At 40.8% G+C, this 20,548-nt stretch overlaps 1 protein-coding gene across 6 annotated transcripts in view; it reads left to right on the top strand.

Moving 5' to 3' along the window:
* The window catches only part of LOC136753381 (voltage-gated potassium channel subunit beta-1-like), an 85,335-nt gene that overhangs the window by 53,457 nt on the left and 11,330 nt on the right, over nt 1-20,548 (top strand). Inside the window, exons 1-5 of one of the 6 annotated variants that reach the window (XM_066709436.1) lie at nt 8,892-9,384; nt 10,554-10,633; nt 11,027-11,071; nt 14,358-14,402; nt 18,494-18,580. In XM_066709436.1, coding sequence (XP_066565533.1) covers nt 9,100-9,384; nt 10,554-10,633; nt 11,027-11,071; nt 14,358-14,402; nt 18,494-18,580 — 542 coding nt within the window. In that variant the 5' untranslated portion in view covers nt 8,892-9,099. Of the gene's footprint in view, nt 1-8,891; nt 9,385-10,553; nt 10,634-11,026; nt 11,072-12,134; nt 12,340-14,357; nt 14,403-17,621; nt 17,731-18,493; nt 18,581-20,548 lie in introns of those variants that run through there. The other 5 variants (XM_066709439.1, XM_066709437.1, XM_066709440.1 and 2 more) reach the window with 5 other exon arrangements.

Raw genomic sequence — 20,548 nt, 5'->3', positions numbered from 1 at the left:
CAAATTCAATTTAGCTAAAACAGCAATTCAAAATAATACATTTTACAAATTCCAGTTTACAATTTACACAAGTACAGTAAGTGACTTCCTATATCCTGGACCATGAAAGCTAAGTGTAGATGTAGGGTCACAGACAAGGGCTACGGGAAAGGGAGCAAGGAGGAAAACAATCAAGAATGCGAGAAGCATAATAACAATCTGTGAAGTGTTATCTAGTAGGGATAGAGGACTAATATTACAAGTATTGTCTGAAAAGATGTGTCTTGAGTAAGCGCCGGAATGAGGTCAAGGACTGTGCTGTTTTGACTTCGGTGGGCAGGTCGTTCCACCATTTAGGGGCCAGGGATGAGAAGGAGCGGCTCTGGAGGAAGGAGAGTGGAGAGGAGGTAGAGTTAGTCTTCTGGCACTGGAGGAACGCAGTGGTCTGGAGGGGATGTATGGGGAGACGAGTGACTGAAGGTAGCTTGGTGCAGTGTGGTCGAGACAGCGGTAGGTGAGGGTCAAAGTCTTGAACTGAATGCGTGCCGCTGTCGGGAGCCAGTGGAGGGAGCGGAGCAGTGGAGTAGCGTGTGCGAATCGTGGCAGAGAGAATACCAGACGAGCCGCAGAGTTCTGGATGAGCTGGAGTGGGTGGGTAGTGGATGCAGGCAGGCCGGCCAGGAGGGAGTTGCAGTAGTCCAGGCGGGAGAGGACCGGTGACTGGACGAGCTGCTGAGTGGAGTAGTTGGTGAGGAAGGGACGGATTTGGCATATGTTGCTCAGGAAGAATCTGCAGGTGTGTGTCATGTGCCAAGTGTAGAGCACAGGATCGAGGCGAGGGTCACTCCTAGGTTCTTAGTGGAAGAAGGAGAGAGTGTCATAGATTCCAAGGGGATTGAGATGGAGAGATCAGCATAAGGTGAGGAAAAGGGGGGAAAAGAGGAGATCCGATTTGCAGAGGTTGAGCTTGAGGTGATGCGAGTGCATCCAGGCGGAGATAGCAGACAAGCAGGAAGAGATGTGAGAGGGGATCAGAGGGTCAGAAGAGGGAAAAGACAGGAAGATCTGGGCATCATCTGCATAGAAGTGGTAGGAGAAACCATGAGATGTGATGAGGGGGCCCAGGGAGCGAGTGTAGAGAGAGAACAGGAGGGGGTTCAGGATGGAGCCTTGGGGTACGACTGTAAGGAGAGGTTGGGGGGTGGATGAGGAACCTCGCCAGGTCACTTGATAGGTCTGGCCGTTGAGGTGGGAGGAGAACCAGGTGAGAGCAGTCCCAGAGATTCCAAGGTCAACGAGGCAGGAGAGGAGGATGGAGTGAAATTGGGCTTCAAGGCATTCAAAACAGAAAACAGGAGACGCTTCTTCACACAGAGAGTCGTCACAATCTGGAACAAACTCCCCAGCGATGTGGTAGATGCTGATCTTGTGGCCTCCGTGTCCCATGTTGGTGCATTCGTCAGTCTCTTCAACTCCTCGATCCAGTTGGCAGGGCTTTCCGAACGGGGTTGCCAAATGCAACTCCGAAATTCACCCCAGTGGTGAGCCAATTTTCCCCCATTTCCAAACATTTCCACCCATTTTCACAATAACCTTATTAGAGAGGAATTGCATATACAGTATTATTATTATTATTATTATTATTATTTTTATTATTATTATTATTATTAATATTATTTCTTGGCAGACGCTCTTATCCAGGGCGACTTACAAAATATAAGTGCAATACAAAGTGCAGTACAGTTCAAGGCATAAAACATTACAAATTTGAAATTTGAAGTTACATAATACAGTGCAATTCAAAGCATAATACATTTTACAAATTCCAATTTACACAAGTGTATACAATATAAGAGGTCTTACATCCTGGATTGTAAAAGCTGATGAGTGCAGACAAGATGTTAGATCACAGTCAAGGGCCAAGGGGAAAGGAGCAAAGGGGAAATCAAAATGGACAAAATTACAAGTCCTGTCTGAAAAGATGCGTCTTGAGTAAGCGCTGGAAGGAGGTCAGGGACTCTGATGCTTTGACTTCAGTGGGAAGGTCGTTCCACCACTTAGGGGCCAGGGATGAAAAGGAGCCGGCGCTGGAGGAAGGGGAGTGGAGAGGAGGCAGAGTTAGTCTTCTGGCACCAGAAGACCGCAGAAGTCTGGAGGGGATGTATGGAGAGACGAGGGACTGAAGGTAGCTTGGTGCAGTGTGGTTGAGACAGCGGTAGGTGAGGGTCAGTGTCTTGAACTGAATGCGTGCCGCTGTTGGGAGCCACTTGAGGGAGCGGAGCAGTGGAGTAGCGCGTCGGAATCAGGGCAGAGAGAATATCAGATGAGCCGCAGAGTTCTGGATGAGCTGGAGTGGGTGGGTAGTGGATGCAGGCAGGCCGGCCAGGAGGGAGTTGCAGTAGTCCAGGCGGGAGAGGACCGGTGACTGGACGAGCTGCTGAGTCGAGTAGTCGGTGAGGAAGGGTCAGATCCGGCGTGTGTTGCTCAGGAAGAATCTACAGGTGCGTGTCAGCGTGGTGATGTGCTGGGTGTAGGAGAGCGCAGGATCGAGGGTGACTCCTAGATTTTTAGTGGAAGAAGAAGGAGAGAGTGTGGTGGATTCCAAGGGGATCGAGATGGGGAGGTCAGCAAAAGGTGAGGAAGAGTGGGGGGGAAAAGAGGACATCTGATTTGCAGAGGTTGAGCTTGAGGTGGTGCGAGTGCATCCAGGCGGAAATAGCAGACAAGCAGGAAGAGATGTGAGAGGGGATGAGAGGGTCAGAAGAGGGAAAAGACGGGAAGATCTGGGCATCATTAGCGTAGAAGTGGTAGGAGAAACCGTGGGAAGCGATGAGGGGGCCCAGGGAACGAGTGTAGCGAGAGAACCGGAGCGGGCCCAGGACGGAGCCTTGGGGAACGCCTGTGAGGAGAGGTTGGGGAGTGGATGAGAAGCCTCGCCATGTCACTTGGTAGGACCGTTCACTGAGGTAGGTGGAGAACCAGGTGAGAGCAGTCCCAGAGATCCCAAGGTCAACGAGGCAGGAGAGGAGGATGGAGTGATCAACTGTCAAATGCTGCGGAGAGGTCAAAGAGGATGAGGACTGAGGCGAAGGAGGCCGCCCGAGCACAGCTGAGGGAGTCAGTGACAGCCAGGAGAGCCGTCTCAGTGGAGTGAGCTGTGCGGATGCCGGATTGCAGAGGATCAAGGAGTGAGTGCTGGGACAGAAAGTCCGAGAGCTGACGGTGGACCGCCCGCTCGAGAGTCTTGGAGAGGAAGGGGTGTAGGGAGACAGGGCGGTAGTTCTGAGGAGAGGTGGCATCAAGGGTTGGTTTCTTGAGCAGTGGGATGACAGCAGCTTGTTTAAATGCAGAGGGGAAACAGCCAGAGCATATATATTTATATATGCTTCAAATTCAAGGAATGAAAAAGTAGCAGGTGAACTCCAACCAGTTAATCAATATTTAACATCATTTAATCAACATCAGCAACTGCCAAATGAACACACCTCTGTCATGACAGGATGCAACCATTCAGTGTACATCTTGCCGAAAGAAAAAGTCCCTCAGTACTGGTGAAGTGCATGTGTCATTCATTGAACTTAGTTGGGAGCAAAGCATCTGAAGTATTGCCAAGGCATTTGGATTTTCTTGTGCGTGAGATATACAATTGGGTCTTACACAGTGCCAAGCAAAGAAACGTTTACAAGGAATTGTATAACACTCTTGGATGTGTTGACCTCAGGAAGATGATTCAACCAGCAGCAACCAGTTGGCTAAGTAGAGGAGAAAGCAATTCTAGGGTGTTGGATCAGTGGGATGCTCTCCAGTTATCTGCTGCAACTCCACAGATGCTGCAGAAGTTCAACAGATACAAATACAACATCAGGAACCGGCCTCTCTGGATGCTCTACTCATGGAAGCCTAAGTTTGCATAGCCCTGGTAAGATATCCATACACCTAATAATACTAATAAAGCAATCTACATGATGTTGGGGGATAATTGCTGAAAGCGGCTGAAAATTGTGGATTTTTTTTTCCGCCAGTAGGGGAATTTTGAAAGAAGTGTCTGGCAACCCTGATGAGAGCAGCTTTCACTCTGTGTCATTCATTAGCGTTGGACCCTTAAAAAATAAAGGTGGTGCCCAAAGAGTGAGACCAAAAAGAGAAGGATGTGCTTTGGCTGTGCAATATGTTGTCTAGATATCTTTTGAAATAGGCTAGTACAGTAACAATAGTCTAATTAGGCAATGGGGGAGAACATGCAACAGGTGTAACACATGTGTCTAGGTGTTAAACTGACAGTAGATGTAATTTGCATTGTCTGTCAGTAATGCATTCTCCCACAATGTGTAACGCTGCGCACTACCATACTCCTACACAGACAACTCCTTCCCAAATGCAGCCCACAAAATAAAAACATTGCCTTCTTAAACTATATTTTTTTACAATTCTTTTATAATTTATATTATGTTGATCAGACCTGGATTTGAATCTTTATTTTAAGCATTTTCCGAAATAAACTATAATTACAAAGAAATTGAATGCAGCTGTCTGAGGATAGCGTTGGTCCATCTAACATCTAAAAGGAGATAGCTTGATGAAAACCTTTTAAAAAAAGCTTACATTTCCACTCATGTGACATGATCAACCAAAACCCGGGATTATGAGACACTGGTGATGTAATTGGCATTAAATTAGTGATGTTCTTTGTCTAATATATGTGTTTATTCAATTACAACTAGGATGTTCCTGTTTGTTTGTGATTTGGGTTTGGGGGGCTGGTGTGGCTAAAATGCCACGGCTGAATTTTGGTCCCAGTCCTCCCCTTGTTGCAGTTTAAGGGATTAAACAATTACTTCAGCAGAAAATGGCTCGCCAAGAGAGAAAGATATTTTCCCCTGTGTTCCAACGGCACCGCAGTGCTGCATTTGTGGTCCAGCATCTCTCTACGAAATCTGGCACAGAAGTTCTTCCAGAATAAAATGTGATGCATTTATATATACACGTGTTGGAGTACATGTTTTGTTTTTAATTGATTACACTTTTTTTCAGTCAAAGACCTTAATTAACACAAAACCAATTTTTCTATGCCGTTCTGTTTTTTGGCTATTCTGCTTTTCTCCTTTTTTCTTGCTGCTGTCCTTGTCTGTTCTAAAATCCAATAGCCTACACAAGCAGCGAGGAAAATACGATTATTCAGCCCCAGTTAGATGGGCAAATTGTGCCTTACAAAATATCATCAGATTATGTCGCTGCAAAGTTGATTCTGCTCAGCAGCCCTTGTAACGGTTGAAGGTCATGGTGAAGAACTGCTATAGGGATCTTGAAGATATTGCTTTTGCTGCTTTGTTCTGCTAAAACAATATAACTGCTGACCTGTGCCAGTGATTAATCTTTTCTTATTCCTTCAGAAAGGAGAGTGCAGGAGAAGTGCAGAGCAGTGTCATGTCTAAACGCATAGTGGGTGAAGTGGGCTGACCAAACAACACAGCCTCCAGGGCTTTTTCTGTTACACAGATTGAATGTCTAGTGTGACAAGTCTGTTTTAGGGGCCGCTCGCTCCAAGTTGTTGTCTGCCCTTCACGTGCGTCTTTCGTGATTTTGTTTAGTTCTTACACCTCAAGGTTCGAGAACCTGCACGATGCAGCTGGATCTTAGACACTGGTGTGACAGGAACACTGACATTGGTCTTGTCACCATCAGCTCCATGTCACAAATATTACATTTCACAAAGGAAATAATCCTTTTGCAAATAAAATCTAGGCCAATGTGTTTACTTGTTCTCAATTATTATTACTACTACTAGTATGATTATTTGGGGGGTTTCTTTCATCATGTGGTGATGAATTTTAGGACCATGCTCTGAAAATTCCCTCTTGTGATCTCTACGAAGGAAATAAAGATCTGACAGCTGCGCATCACTGGGGATTTGATCAAATGGAAAATCCTGTCTTCAGAACTCTGACCTGTCCTGTATTATTAATCGTGAAAGAGCCCACACTTCGATTTGAAGAAATATTCGTTTTCAGTAGCCTATATTCTCACTTTCTGAGCATACATCGGCTGGAGGTCTAGGTTGTAAGTTTTGGCAACACATTCTACTTTTTAGTATCCAATTTTGACACTACATGTATAGTTAGAAAGTAACTGACATGCAATTTTTCTTTGTGAAGTTCAAGTTTTTTACATCCTGTGAACTTTTGTCTAGGATATGTTACTCTCTAAAAGGTCAAGAAATAACCATTTTCTGTCTGTACCATTAGTGTGGGATTATTATTTTTTTTTTTTGGAAAACCGTTACATTTACTTTTGCATAACCACAAAAACACATTTTTCCCTGATGAAATATTTTTTTCATAGTTCAAGAACAATGCATTAAGAAAATAGTATATTGTTTGCAAAAGTTGTATTATAACAAACTATTGTGTTTGATGTCTGTACTATGAATACAATTTGTGTTTGAGGAAAACTACGTATTTGCCCCTATTTCCATATGCCTACCACTTTGAGTGGCACTCGGCACAACAAAAACCAAATCGACTGCATGGAAACCGATCTCTGAAAGAAGGAATCAGCAGAGTGATCCCTTTAATTGTCCTTTCAGTGGCAAAGATTAAAAACAAAACCAGATTGGACAAGTGGAAATGAAGAGGAGGTTACTTTTTACAATCATCTACATTGTTACTTGAAATAAAGTTGTTTTACAATTAAATTATAACAGATTGTAATTCTGCAATATTTTTAAAACCATTCTATGTACTAGACATAAAGTAGAGTACTGCAAATTAAAAACAAAGACATTTAAAAAAAGGCTTTTAAAAGAGGACAAGAACCACCCAGCACGTATTTGGACGAGGTAGACTGGATAGTAACATTTTTTAATATGGAATTTATACACATAATCTTCATATACTGTATGAGTACATTGAGTATGTAGAAATACAGTTCAACATAAAGAACTGAGAAGAGAAAATAGGGAAACTCCAGAACTAATTCCTGTCATGAATTATTATTATAGTCAGTCTTCAGGTTAAGCTATTCTGCATTGCGTTGCCAACAACAATCCAGTTATATTTATTTTGTTTTATTATATTTGCAATTACGGATGACAATTAGACCATTTTAGAACATGTTCAAAGTAATGGCGATGTAATTATATCATAAACTATCTCGCATGTCATGTTTATGATTTAAAAATGTACTTATCATTGGGTTCCCAACTTCTGTGGTCCTCTTATTGTGGAGTCCTAGGTTAGAACTCTGTGACAGCAATAAAAACAAACTCAAAACTGTGTAGAACATCTGGAAAATGAAATGCAATTTAATTTCAATAACCATGGCCACAGCCAATCATGTATGGAACTTGAAATTGTTTTGAGACTTTTATTTGTACAATGCACATGTGGAGAGTTTGGTAGCTGAATTGAATTAGCAGTGGAATGAAAACCAGTATAAAGTTACCCAGCTATCTGCCCATCTATCTGCCCAGCTGTCGGTCTGTCTAATCTTGAGGTATTACCAAGCCGTAAGGTATCCTTGTGACCTGACAGATAATCGCCAGTCCAAGGTCACTCACTCGCTAAATGTATGATAACTCCCCTGCCCCCAGCAGTTTTCTTTCATAGCATATGACCTCATGAATATTCTGCTCCTGTTTTCTCGGGGGGTAAAGCTGATATGTAAATGCAGGATGTGGAATGACCTTACGTAAAGGTGAACTCACTCAAAGAGGTTGAAAAATCAATTCAGGAATGGCAGATTTGTGTGCTTGCACAGTCGGGCTTTTGTTCCCAGACTTCAACCCAGATCTCTTAAAACCGCTCTGGCAGTTAAAAGAAAAAACACTGTAGTGTTGCATTGTCAAGCAAGAGATTTGAGGCTTGGTGTAAATGTCAATAAAGCATTTGTGTGATGTAGTCAGTGCTAGATAAAGGCATGTTTTTGATAAGGTTCAGTTTTATATTGATCTCTGAGTAAGCATAAGGAAACATATCAGCAAATATTTGTTGTTGATCCTTTACAATCCCTATTGGTATCGGCGTGTTAAGAGAGATTATATTATACATTCACATGTATCCTAAATGAATCCACTAAATACTGTCCTGATGTAGAAAATGATCGCGCTTTTTTAAAAGATGCTGAGTTACAAGAATTGGAAATACAAACTCAGGACACTGCTTTCTCTCCACTTTATTTTAATGTGCTCAGTGTTAAGAGATAAGGAGGCTATAAAAGATGTATGGGTTCCCTTGCACGGAGCCCTTGAGCTGCAGCGATACTGAACAAAATCCATTTGGCATAATTGAAGTTGTGGGGTCCAGGCTGTGTAACAAGTGACTAAGTTATTAATCTCTGTGATGAGTGCTAAACCTTATTTTTGTTATTTGCAGAGCTGGGAGATGTATATTTAACACTTTGGACACCAGTAGTAAACTAGCTGGAATCCCTGGGGGGAACATGTCTAGCATTTCAAATGAATCAGTCTCTCTTAAAACAGTTACAAGTTTTCTTGAAAACTTATTTTTGAAGAATCCCAAAACGCCACTGGTCACATGATTTGCCCACAGCATAGCCGAGTAAGAGAAGGTGAAATATTCTCAGATATTTTGTGTAATGCAATAAACGTGTCCAAAGACAATATTACATCTTAAAACCGATGAGGCCAAAACTAGATACATTTTCACATTTTCACAAGACATCATTTGTATCATTTTCTGGACTGTAACACAGCAATTGTCACTGATAATATACATTTTATGGCAGTCACTCCCATCTTCAGAAGACATTTGATTTGTCTGACCAGGATTATGAGATGAAGGTGAAGAAGTGATGCGAGTTCCTGGCAATTATTCCTGCTGGGTTTTTAGTCATTAGTAGCAAAGGCCGTCTCGTCACTGAAGTCCTCAGGAATCACACGCACGTTTTATTCACGTCGCAGCCCGTGCATGTACTGCACCACCTTGCTGTGAATACAAATCCACCTGGGCGTCTTGTTTTGCTCCTGTCCATACTTCTTTTACCGGAGAAGTGGATTTGAATACGAGCTGCCAAATGCAAACCAGTAGGAAACTGTTCCCATCGCTATTGTGAAGCTAGTCTTCTGGTAACTGGCAGCACAGCTTCCTGGTACTGACAGGCCTAATGAAGAAGAGAGAGAGAGAGAGAGAGAAAGCAAGCCAAGCTCCTCCTCTTTTCTGGGGCTCTTGCACTGAGAGGGGAGGCATAAAGTACTTGCAACAGCTGGGAGAGCCGCCGCTACCACAAGAGTTGGCGGTGCAGGATGCTGTAGATGGGAGCTTTGTCACGCAGCAAGCCGCGGCTCAGTACAAGTTAACGCGCATTGGTGCAGGACATACAATACTCATGATCAGACGGGATTTCAGCTTCAGACAAAACCTCGGACAGAAAGTCGCGATTCCTCTCAAGGTGCGGTCCAGCTTTGTTACTGTGTTTATACGTGTGTGTATTATAGATCTACGTGTAGCTATCGGTGGAGATAGAGGTACTTTGATTGCATTGTCTTAAAGTCTTAGTAATATTCTTGCTACGAATGTGAGCAGATGTTAAAGAACATGCTGTAAGTGTTGCTCCTGTACGTCATAATTTAGGTATAGTAAAATATGCGCTGCTGTCCAATACCTTTGTAGGCAACCAGATTGAAACTCGGTGCAAGTTGTTAGGCTACTTTGTTTCCCAGCCCGAAGCTTAATGGACGGGATCTGATCGAGAGCAGTTACCTGCACCTACGGGGTGGATTAGATATTGGATGTGAACAGTAAAGAGCATATTAGCGCACACACACACACACACACACACACACACACACACACACACACACATCAGTGGTTTTATATCGTTTCTCTGCTGTGTCCAGCTGTACGGGGTTTGTTACACTATGACACTGTGAGTAGGCTACTGAGCTTGGTTTTCAAACAAAACAGAAAGATGATTTCAGTTTCTGTACCTTCACCCACAATGACTCGATGAAATGGGTCAATTAAAAAAAGCCTTTCGTTATAATTGGGCTGCCACGATCTCGCCCCTGTCCTTCATGGGAAATCTAAGATCCGCAAAACAGTTCAGGGTATGCGCTATTGACTAGTATCGTTGCACAAGACGGAGCATAAGAAGCTGAGAATTGAAGTTACCCTAACACACAACGTTGCTTGAGCCTTTAACACCTTTTCTGCAGCGTTCATTTGTAACCTGGGCACGACTACGCTATTTTAAGCTACTGATTTTCCCTGTGATCATTTCCTTTTTGTTTTCCGACTCCATTCACAGGTTTTGAAGGTGCTCCCTACCCAACCAGAAACGCATGCTAAAATCCCAGACGCATCCTCCTTGGGAATCGCGATGCGCCACTGAGAGTTCAGTGACCAGATAGTCAAATTAGTCTCCAAATTCTGAACTTCGGTCATTGACCAGCCAGAGAAACAGTGAAGTCAGTGGCATCTCTCTTTCAGTTGTCCCCACAACAGATCAAGTCAAGAAAAGAGGATTCATTCTTATACTTGGCATGTTTACCTGAGGAGTCTAGAGCGATAGAATAAGACCTTCCTATTCAGCAATAATTTAGGCATTGTTTTTCACAGGTGGCTGAGCAGCTATTGACAATTGCATATGAGAATGGAGTCAATGTATTCGATACTGCCGAGGTCTATGCTGCTGGCAAGTAGGTTGAATACATCATCTAAACAAATTCATTATATCTACCGGTGTGCATGTGTGTGTGTGTTATGATGTGGAATCCAGTAGGCATACATCTGAGTCACAAACTAACTGCACCCTCACCCCAATTCTATACTGCATAGGTGTTTTTTAATTTTCTTTCTGGTGCTTCAAAGACTAACACACCTAAGAAGACCACCCATGGCAAATTAAACGGAAAGCCCTATATCTTACAGTATTTTGATTGTGGAATTGTGTACTAGCCTTTGTTATTCACAAAGCTTACTGCATATTGTACAGTGTAAACTTACTACAGACACAAAACCTGCTTTTTCCTGATTTTTTTTTTTTTAATTAGTCTTATTGTGTATAATGATGGATTGCTTGTGCTTTTCAGAGCCGAGATCATACTGGGCAACATCATCAAGAAGAAGAACTGGAGGTATTGTTAGTCTTGATACAATCCATTACTATAAAATTGTCAGTAAAACACAGACAAAAAAAACTAAAACAACAACCAAATTAGTGCGGTGTAAGTTTTGAATTTAAACTTGAATGCCATACAGACATAGTCCAATCAGGAGCTGGGTATTGGTGGATGTTTGACATATTCGTTGTCCTGAACTGCATATGGCTGTTGGGAGTTCAGGCAATGACAAATTACGCACTTCTTCAGTGTACTGGACGACAGACTAATAATCAAATTTAAGACGCATCTGCTCAGTCACGGAATTGAAGGCAGTTTTGTTGTTTTCCTCACGCCTGGAGCTCCTCAGCTGGTTAAACACTCTGATAAGTAGGCCTCTGATGGAAACCATAGCAACAGATGTTTTGTCTCTTCTGTCAGAATTACAGGTTGAAATTTAAAGCTGACAGGATCGGTCAGAGACTCGTTCTGTCTGTCAGGTTTCCCATCTCTGTTGTGTTGAGTTTAATGTGACAATTAGTATTAATTTAAATAAAAGAGGATTCTGTCTTTGATACCGTTAACTGGTGCCCAGCAGAATCCAATTGATAATGGAGGTTTCTATTTGAATAATTTTAGAAAAAACTGATTCCACATGCAATCTGTCACCTTGTAAATCCTTTTTAGCTCAAAGTCCAATGTGACAGCCCCAGTAGGATATAATGAAGAAGTTAAAAGTGTGTGCTATTTGCATAAGCTGTTGGATTTCCGCACTAAAACAGACTCCATCAATCCTATACAGATAGCTAAAGATTGTTTCCTGAACTAGATCATGACTTAAAGCCTTTATTTCTTAACCTTTGGTCCAAGAAATCTCCTTGGAAATCTTATAGTTATCCCTCCCCTGAGGATTAGTGAGGTCTAGCTTAATCACATTTACAAGCCATGAATAACACACCTTCCTAATGCAATGTTTTGTAATTATCCAAATATAAGGATTAATTTTCTTTTGCTGTAAGGCAACCAGGCAGATGCTGTTTTTCACAGAGCAAAGCTTTGTGTGAAAAGTTCCATAAAGCAAATCCTCTTCTCCTTATAGGACACAGATTTGAGACAGAGCTGGTGCTGAGCAGATTTGGAACATCACACTAGATGTAATATATTTTATATGGAACTAAAAAAAATCTGTGCAATTCAGCATCACACTGAATTTTGTTCCAGTTCTATCCTATACAATGTATTGGTAGAATATACGTACTCCTGTGATGATCTGTGAACTGTGTTGTTGTCTGTTTTTTGCTTCAAGTATTCGCAGTCCGTTTGGACACAGATTATCTACCCGTTGATCACAAGAAGGGGAAATGAGAGAGCTTTCCGATTCCTTCCGGTGCTCTTCAGATTCGGTTTTAATTGAATTGACTGTTAGTCCCAATTTTAAAAACCGTGACAAAACCCATGGTGTTATTTTCACTATCAATTCACAGCTCCTATTTGACATGTTGAAGATATTTTTAATAAGGTTATGCTATTATCTATTCTATATAGTGTATGCTGTTAATTCAGCACAGTTATTTATATTTTTATATCGGACGGATATATTGTTTTAAATGATTGTGTATAATATAGAACTACATGATACACTGATGTGTTTGTGTACTACTTGTACCGTAGTGGGTGGCTTCAGACTTTTTTACCATTGTACCTCTTAATAAGCATTGGGAAAGCACTTGAAACTTTGAATATTGTTAAGATTTCGCTTCCTTAAATGTGATTAAAGGAGAGCAGAAAGATATGGTAGATGGCATTACATAAAATCATGCCTGTAAACCCAATATCTGACTTCCCGTAATTAAATAAGCCATATCTTAATCAATACAAAATACGGGAGAAATGAGTCCAGTCTAATTCAGACAGAGTATATTCACTGATGCAAATGTGCTATTACTTCACTTATTATTACAGTGTTATTATTCCATTTTACATTATAATGTAATAATGTTATAATAATATAGTGTTAGCAATATATAAATTTCTACTTACTTTGTGCCACAATAGTTGAATCACATTTCTGAGTTTGGCTTAATGTTGGGGCTGGAGTGGAACTGATGTTGATTACTGTTGCTTTGTGCACTGTTTCCTGATTTGACTGCAGGTCCACTAGGTGTAGCCAGACAAGGCAGGTGGATTTGACAGGCCTTTATGCTGCTAATTCACACCGCTCAATTACACGCTCTCCGTGCTTTGGGGAATTCGGGTTTTGCACTGTATAGCTTTTGATTCCTGCGGAGTCCAATTTAATGTGAAATGTCTCTCTGGGGAAACCATCTGAAGTTTTCTTTTAAATGTGTTAAAATAATAAATCCAGCAAATCATTGTTTTTTTTATTCACACACAAACTATGGAAATACAAATTAATAATACATAACATGCACACAGTTTTTACTGGTAGGAAATCAGTACATTTTCATTCATTTACAATTGAAATGACATGGAGATGTTGCCGACAAGCTAAACATTTGTGACAATGCTTGGTAGTATAGAAGGTCGAACCAGCCTATCAAAATATCCCCTGCATCTTGCAAGAAATGGTTATGATTTGGGTAATCATCTGCAGTTGCCCGTTTTAGAGCAGCAGATTCATCGTAATAGATCAGCACAAGAGCAAGCCAGTCGAATTTTTGTGCACCCTATTTCCTGGGCCAATATGCCTATGATGATGTATGATCATGCGTATCCTATGTACTGTGTCATTAATCATAACCACCCCTGGATTCTGGGACTGTGTGTTATAGGAACAAAACAGCTGGATACAATTTTTTTTTAAATATATTTGTCCAGTTGTTTGATTGAGAGTTACAAGCTTTCTTACTATTTGTCTCAAAGACATATTTCTATGTAATTTAAGGTTAAATAATGTAGTCAGAAAGAATCTGCATGTATTTATCCTGAGATTATCTTAAAGAACCAATGTGTTTGCTTTAATCTCACAATAGGTGTTATATGGAAATATTTGGTACTCTTCCTATCAGATATTTTATATGTTATTATCCGAAAGTAAATGGAAGTTGCAGCGGTACAAATTAGCTTCTATTTTCTATTCATGTTGTCTCATTTACATAGCAGGGTGTTTTTTTTTATTGTTTTAAATTTAAAGCCTGTTTGCAACAAGTGGTGCAACTTCAAGCTCTCTGTTTGATAATTGTGCCTAAAATTAACTCTGTTGCAAAAATATATAGATAAGAAATGCTGATAATGGTTGGACTCCTGGAGAAACACTGGTGCTAATTATACTGACTGTTTGCTTCTGGATTTGTCTAAACAGGAGATCCAGTCTTGTGATAACAACCAAGCTTTACTGGGGTGGAAAGTAAGTGCAAGCTTTTAATCATGTTGTTTCACTTGTTCATGAATCACTCAGTGCGGCTATTTCAGAATCACATTTTTAAACACTGTCGACAAGTAAATCGCAATTCGCTGCATTAATGTCTGCATGTGTGTACAATATTTAAGGTTATCATTCTTGACATCCCCGTAACTATTAATTAAATTGACAGGCCTGCAATCTTCACCCCATGCAAACAGAGTCCTAACCTTTGTGCAAGGCTGACATTTCATGGCTGTAACAGTAATCTATTGGCTATTGTCAAATGTTAACGTTGTTTGTTCCGGTGTGAGGAAAGCAGCCCTGAACCAAAGGCTCAGTAAACCTGACCTGACCTATTCTGTCTCCCTTGCTTACACACCTTCCTATTAGCCACAGTCCCCTGTCAGACAGAGGACTTGTTGTTCAAAACCACATGAGCGAAGGTCTGTAGTGACAGAATCCTGTGCTGTGCTGAGTAAGGTATCGAACGGTTAAGAAATAAGTTTCACATGGCATTATGTACAGAAAGTAATATAATTGTGTAACTGAAAAGCACTTACCCTATTATGAGGTGTTTGTAAGTTGCTTACATTTGCATTGTGTCATTTAAGCTCCCTCATATTGACCAGTGCTTGCATAAAATGTAGCATATGGATTGGAACGGTTTCAAATATAATTAGCACTAAAGTGGCCTGCGTGTTTTCCATAAACCTGTTTAAGATAAAGCCAATGTAATTACATAAGCTTTGAACTCTATAAGAAGACAATTTTATCTTATTCAGTGTTTCAATTAGATAATGTGCGCTGTCAGATTTCATTGTACCGATTAAGGTTTCAGGGTTCTGACCACATTGTTTTGACAGTGCTTTCCTTGAACTGAGACGTCATTGCATTACAATCATCAGCTTTGCTTTTAGGGCAAATTGTGGTATGATTTCCCAACATTAGATTCAGGGCCGCCGCGTGTCATGTGTGCAATGCTGTGGTCTTGTCAGACTTATTTCTGCAGATGGCATTCTTGAAAGGGTACAACATGATCAAGGGAAATAAATACAGGTGTGAAGTCATGACTGGCATGTCCTCAAACTCCTCCTGACATGTGTCTTGAATGTTATTCTGCTGCAGCATGCAGTCATGGCCTGCTGAACAGTGGAGGTGCAAGGCCCGTGTTTTTCTGCACTCTCCGTCTGCGTTCCATTGCCCACATTGAGAAGACTAGATTATAGGAGTTTAAGTGCACACTGTCACACTGTTCTCTGGGTCTCAGAATGGGTGCAGAATGTGTAAAGTTCAGGGTTTGTTTCACGATATGATGGCACTTTAATAGGAAACGGACCACTTTGGGATCTCCCTCTCTCTCGACGTCCTGCACATGCAAACAACATAAAAAATCCAGATCGCAAATTCAAATGAACTCAATATTCAATACTGTAAGACAGATCCTGTGCACTGCACAGACCAGCTATAGCTCTGCAGGGCTCCATCCTTGGTCCCTTAACCTGACCTGTCTTATTTATACTTTCAGATTCGGCATAGTTATGGTAATGTTTTTGTTTAAATCAGTTTCTTAATCTATATTTTTTTTAGCATCCAACTAACTAGCTTAAATCTATATTTTTACCCTGCAGACATTTGCTGGTTTACTAGCTATAACAGCAACACCTTCATAATTCTCACTTGCTCCCAGTTGTCTTAAAGCAATTGTAAATGTGTAAGGAACTTTCCCAGCAATGGTTTTCAGCTTCAAAACTTTTCAGCATAGCTTGAGGAGAGGATACTTCCAAGCACCCACTTCAATCTCCTTCTCTCTTGTCAATTTCTAATCCGTCTGCTGGTTACCTGTCAATTGTAGCATTGGGGCCCTGTTTTCTGTAATTGAGCTTTGTCCAGTGTGCTTTTAAAGATCAGAGTAAACTGACTTTAGTTGTTAAAAAGTAATTTAAACTCAACAGGAGGCAGAGCTGATTGCTTTTGTTATAGCCTACCTGCTACCGATCTAGGCATCGTAAAGAAACGGGTATTAGAGGAAAAAAATAAGAGCAAACCCATAGGTGTTGTGGAGCATGCCTTTATATACTGTAGTATTGATGTGTTATATATTCATTCTCATTTGCCATATTATTTGAAAATGTAACCCACATGGAATGGTACAGTACTTTTTGAACTACATTAACATGTTTTAAAACTAAAATATTCAGAAGGAAGGAGATTTAGACAAGTATACAATATTAATGTAAAGAGTGACAAGTTTTGGAGAAAAATATATATAATATGTAAATATGCAGGACGCAAATGAAACTGATGAAGAAAATAAGACATTAAATCAATGAGTGGGAAGACGGTTATGGCTAAGACACATGTACATCCTCTCCATTTCCTGTGGCCTTGTAGAAAAAAAACTCAATTACTTTTGTATGCTCTTGGTAATTGATAAAAAAAGGTCCAACCATTATGAACATGGAATAGCATGTCTAATGATTCCCTAAAGGTGTGCTGTCAAGACGAATATGACAAATGAAACACACACACACACACAATAACAGATGTTGCTAGACAATTGACTCAGTGAGGCCTCGTCTATTTGTTGTTTCTGTGGTTTAATTTCTGGCCACAAATGTTCTGCTTTGCTGTTTGAGTACTTCAGCTGATTTTAGTATTTTTATTCAGTTCACGTCACCCAAACAAACAAAAAAAAAAAAAAATATATATATATATATATATATATATGCTGAAAGCATTCTTTAGAAATGTTGGCCCATATTGATAGGATAGCATCTTGCAGTTGATGGAGATTTGTGGGATGCACATCCAGGGCACGAAGCTCCCGTTCCACCACATCCCAAAGATACTCTATTGGGTTGAGATCTTGTGACTGTGGGGGCCACTGTTTAGTACAGTGAACTCATTGTCATGTTCAAGAAACCAATTTGAAATGATTCGACCTTTGTGACATGGTGCATTATCCTGCTGGAAGTAGCCATCAGAGGATGGGTACATGGTGGTCATAAAGGGATGGACATGGTCAGAAACAATACTCAGGTAGGCCGTGGCATTTAAACGATGCCCAATTGGCACTAAGGGGCCTAAAGTGTGCCAAGAAAACATCCCCCACACCATTACACCACCACCACCAGCCTGCACAGTGGTAACAAGGCATGATGGATCCATGTTCTCATTCTGTTTACGCCAAATTCTGACTCTACCATCTGAATGTCTCAACAGAAATCGAGACTCATCAGACCAAGCAACATTTTTCCAGTCTTCAACTGTCCAATTTTGGTGAGCTTGTGCAAATTGTAGCCTCTTTTTCCTATTTGTAGTGGAGATGAGTGGTACCCGGTGGGGTCTTCTGCTGTTGTAGCCCATCCGCCTCAAGGTTGTACGTGTTGTGGCTTCACAAATGCTTTGCTGCATACCTCGGTTGTAACGAGTGGTTATTTCAGTCAAAGTTGCTCTTCTATCAGCTTGAATCAGTCGGCCCATTCTCCTCTGACCTCTAGCATCAACAAGGCATTTTCGCCCACAGGACTGCCGCATACTGGATGTTTTTCCCTTTTCACACCATTCTTTGTAAACCCTAGAAATGGTTGTGCGTGAAAATCCCAGTAACTGAGTAGATTGTGAAATACTCAGACCGGCCCGTCTGGCACCAACAACCATGCCACGCTCAAAATTGCTTAAATCACCTTTCTTTCCCATTCAGACATTCAGTTTGGAGTTCAGGAGATTGTCTTGACCAGGACCACACCCCTAAATGCATTGAAGCAACTGCCATGTGATTGGTTGGTTAGATAATTGCATTAATGAGAAATTGAACAGGTGTTCCTAATAATCCTTTAGGTGAGTGTGTGTATGTATGTATGTATGTATGTGTATATATATATATATATATATATATTGCTTCTTTGAAAAAAATAACAACACAGATGGTCACAAATACTCTCCATTAAGAGAAAACTGTCAGAAAACGTTCTCTAACTCCCTAACATTTTTACTGTGCATTTTCCTGAAGTGAGCTCTCCGCGCTGTCTGCTGGGGCTTGTCTTGTACTTCAACGCGTTCTGACAGTTGTGCTCTTCCTTTGGTGCTTGCAGGATTAAAGGGCTCCCTTCAGAGGCTGCAGCTGGAGTACGTGGATGTTGTCTTTGCAAATCGACCAGACAACAATACCCCAATGGAGGGTGAGTGGGGTTTTATGTTGTCGTGAACGCGCTTCCGACAGAAAAATGTCAACTTACGCTGTGCTACTGCCCGGGCAAACCATGCTGCTCGAGCCTGATTGTCCTTCGTAAGGGATTTAAAGTGTGAATGGTTTTTGTTCCTGCCAGTGTTATAACTGTTCACTCAGTTATAATAGATTTTCACAAGGCATAAAGTATTTGCACTCGTCTGAGCTCAAATTGCATTTCTGGTTCCAGCTCAATATAGATTTCTTTTCTTTAATTACAAACACACATTGTGCTTTATTACAATAAAAAACAACTGTGTAAAAAGCCCAATTATTTGCTAAAACAGTGGTGAGATTGAATTACAATTCAGGGTTTTGTTCTAGTGAGCGCAATGTCGGCGGTTAGTAACGTTTGTTCAAGGCACTATATCTACAATCTATAAACATGACGTTGTGGGATCTCTTTGTCACTAAGGCTGTTTGGCATCTGTGCTGGAAAGAGAAAAGACAGATGTATTAACAGTTTTCCTCAAGAGAAGGACTCCAGGATTTTTAATTGCTCTGTACAGAACTTAGAAACAGGATGAAAGTTAAAGGACAATTGAGGGAAGTTTTGTACCTCATCCTTATTGTCACATTAGGTTTATTCTGAACTACACACTACAGTAGGGACGAGAGCCAGTCGTGTCTGGAATTCATCCCGCGCAAAGCGGAGCCTTTGAGTGCCGACATATGGCTTTGCTTCAGATGGTTAGGCCTCTACACAATTCACTCCCAGGGCTGGCTCTATCAGAAACCTTCCATTTGTTTGCATTCGTTACATTTTTCAAGTAAATAAACTGCAAGTGAAAAAGGGGACCGAGTGCCGGCTTCTTAAGAGATGTGCATTCCCAGAGGCTTATTGTTGCATAAGCCTATTATTGCCAAACATTTTTGAAATCAGTCATTCACTTCACACACAGCAATGTGAACTCATAACTCCAGTCTGAAAAGATATTCTGCCATGGGGGTAAAAATGCCCTGCTTGTAATGAAATCATAAAAATTATATATATACATAAATAGAGAGAGATAGAGAAATTAAAATAATTTACATTTAGAATATATAGTATTTCTAAATCAGTCCCTGCTCAATGAACATGCTGTTTATTGTTACTTGTTTTAATTGATTTCCACAATAATATAAAAAAGTGCAGACACAGAGCTGCGCAATTTGCAAATATATATAATTGCTGAAAAAGTAGCTGACGTGATGAAAAGCTACTTGCACAAAAACCCACTCTGGCTTCTCCTAGTCTTAATAAGAAATTGCTCATTGGTTCATTAAAGTCCCTGAGGCTTTGTAGATTGTATGTTGCTGGACATTACTGTAACAAGCACATCCTGGCAATGAATTCTCACTGTATTGCACTTGAAACGTGTCGCAGCTTTGGCGTTTGTTTTGTTTCTTCGTGTATCAGTTTCCCTCAGTTCTGCTCAGTTAGTTGCATTGTCTTGTGAACGAAACCTGATCTTTTACCCAAACCGGACAAAGAACACAAGGGGGTTTGCTCCCCAACGTGCGCAGCTCTGATAGTTATGCTGCATCATCATGCCGAGTCATCATTTTTTTTATTTTTTTTTTTTTTTTATTTTTTTTTTTTTTTTTTTTTTTCTTATTTTTTTTTTTTTTTTTTTTTTTTTATTTTATTTTTATATAGCATGTGCAACAAGGTGCCAATGGCACCCCGGGGACAAAGCACACACAAAGGGGTAGGGGCAAGTTTCATTAGATATAGCTTCCGAGGGGTTAAATAAGTCCTATGAATATAATTAAAGTGAATGAGCTGGTGATTAGGGTTCCTAGACGCACGCTGTAGATTATTCCAAACAGTCCGGATCACCAGAGGTTTGTAGGAAGCTTTAAAAAAAATAGAGTATAGTCTGGAAACCATACCCCTAGTTTTACCCCTCTTATCAAGCACATCACGTAGTGTGTGCAA

Source organism: Amia ocellicauda, chromosome 7, assembly GCF_036373705.1.
Source record: "Amia ocellicauda isolate fAmiCal2 chromosome 7, fAmiCal2.hap1, whole genome shotgun sequence".
Classification (NCBI taxonomy): Eukaryota; Metazoa; Chordata; class Actinopteri; order Amiiformes; family Amiidae; genus Amia; species Amia ocellicauda.
The sequence above is the reverse complement of the archived record's forward strand: the minus strand, read 5'-3'. Positions and strand labels throughout refer to the sequence as shown.